Source organism: Crassostrea angulata, chromosome 1 (assembly GCF_025612915.1).
Source record: "Crassostrea angulata isolate pt1a10 chromosome 1, ASM2561291v2, whole genome shotgun sequence".
In the NCBI taxonomy this organism is placed as follows: Eukaryota; Metazoa; Mollusca; class Bivalvia; order Ostreida; family Ostreidae; genus Magallana; species Magallana angulata.
The window spans coordinates 41,654,315-41,656,524 of record NC_069111.1 but is presented as its reverse complement, the minus strand read 5'-3'; the positions used below and the strand labels follow the sequence as shown (position 1 = coordinate 41,656,524).

The 2,210-nt window shown below is 33.5% G+C and overlaps 1 protein-coding gene across 1 annotated transcript; it reads left to right on the top strand.

Moving 5' to 3' along the window:
• Window positions 1–345: 345 nt before the first annotated feature.
• Window positions 346–1,693, top strand: LOC128157350 (uncharacterized). Its single transcript, XM_052819851.1, has 2 exons — window positions 346–523; window positions 732–1,693. The coding sequence occupies exons 1-2, from the start codon at window positions 520–522 to the stop codon at window positions 1,208–1,210; spliced, it is 483 nt and encodes a 160-aa protein (XP_052675811.1). The 5' UTR covers window positions 346–519; the 3' UTR covers window positions 1,211–1,693.
• Window positions 1,694–2,210: the final 517 nt, after the last annotated feature.

Genomic DNA, 2,210 nt, shown 5'->3' with positions numbered 1-2,210 from the left:
TCCCAGCATGCCTTGGGATTTGTGATTGTGTCAGTAATTGGGTGTCTTTGAAGTGGATAATATTCACGTCTACTTTGATCTGGCTATAAATCGCGTTGTCCGGTACTAAATGACCAGGACACGTGGCCAGAAGAATGTTGTTGTTGAGATGGAATTCATTTTAATATCCCCATAACCTTGTGTTGCATTTCCAAAAGAATAATTTTATTAAGAATGTTAAACATACATGAAAGTGCTTTAATAATCAACATTAAACATATATACGTAACTCTCAATATCATCTTTTCAGTTTTGATCTGTGTGTTAATGTCAGTCGGTTTCACTTTCACTTTGATAATGGTCGAGGTGTCCCACATTTGAATTTTAGTTATTTTGCTTCGGGTATGAAATAGGATTCTTCAACAGAAAAAATGTAAGTCTCAAGTTACCTCGCCATGAAAAATGTTTACAGCTTGAAATGTGAAGGCTGAACTTACTTCCGCTTTGCAAATATATAGATGGAGAGAAGTGATTAACAAAATGGGTAAAACATTTCTTTTTCAATTATCTTTTGTATACAATCAAGTGTTCTTCGTCAATTCTATAATGATAATACATTTTTTTTAAAAATATCCTCGGTGACCTGCTTATGGCAATGTATCAGTTATAACAAACTAATAAAAATGTAATGATATACGTGAAGATATTTTGAGTTTGTGTAGATTTCATACTTTCCTGAATTTTTCCTACAGATGACAGTTCTTGTGATTGTTCCTCGAGTTTTACAGAAGGAATCGGGATCGGGGTGGGTGTGGTCCTTGGACTAGACTTGATTGTTTTCCTTCTGGTTTTGGGAATCGTGTATTATAGATCAAGTCATCCGAGAACATTAAACTTTGAGAAAGATCGAGAAAGAAACTCTAGTCCAAAACTGAAATTTGATTCACTAGGGTTTACAATTCTCGACAAGAAAAGTAAAATGTCAGAGGAAGCTATAAATACAGACTCCGAAACCAGAGAGAACGCAGCTATAAAGGACAGCGGATATTCAGAGTTTGCTCATCCTGAGACGAACTCAAAGAATGAACATAAAACATACCCGCATTCAGCTCTTTCTGAACCCGACTCAAAGAAAAAACTTAGCACGCTGCCATTGAGTGATTATGTTTCTCCAAGGTCTTCAAAAGATCACGCCATAATGGGAGACCTGGGAGCTGGGAGCGGCTACTGAACTTTATGCATTTGCTCATACCTTTTGATATTTGTATATTTGAAACAAGTTGTGTAAGTATTCATGATATCATGTTTCTTTTGTCAAACTTAAACATTTTATTTTGATTGAGTCTGAGTTTGACGGAACCAGTCCCAATGTATTTGTGACTTTTAATGGAAACAAATTTTGAACGAATTATCGCTGCTAGTAAATGTGTGCATTTTTGTTGTCAATAATATTGTATGCTAAACCTTGTAAAATCAGTTTACATATAAATGTTGTACACATGAAATATACATTGCTTCATATTGATGACATTGTATTCTCGAGAAAATACATGTGTATATGATAATGAAATATTGTAGTAAAAAAATATTCATTGACCTCCCTCAATCCTTAGAGTAATTAAACATGTTACATGTACAGCCATCGATGATTCTTTAGATGATTATTCAAAACCACGTTGCTGTGTAAAATACAAAACTCCAACACAAAATTGAAAATAAAAAATTAACAAAGAAGTAACAAAGAAGTAGCAATTTCTAAAACCACGAGAAACGCACTAAAAGTTTCCAATCACTCCATTCAATCCTCTCTGAGTGTGTATAAAAAGGCAAAAGTGTAACACTAGCTTTGATGTCAAAACTCGGACTTAAGGTTGAGGGTCAACTTGGTGACGGTGGGTCTAGATAACAATCCAAATATTATTCTAATCAACTAACATCAAATTTTCATATTGAAAATATGTATTAACCGCTATGATATTGCATAAAACTTCGAACATGTGCCTTAGCAAAAGTCGCCGTTCCCTGATTATTAAACAAAAATACTTCTTAAGCATGACTCAAATCTTTTATCTAATTTAGGTGAAATTTTCATCGTACTTAACATATTTTCTTTAATTTAGAAAACTGACTAAATTGCATATGACTTAAGGTACCACAACTACTCATTACATGTGCATAATTATTAATTTTTAAGTCCATCAAATTTAAGGCGCCTTCCGTTTGGATAAATA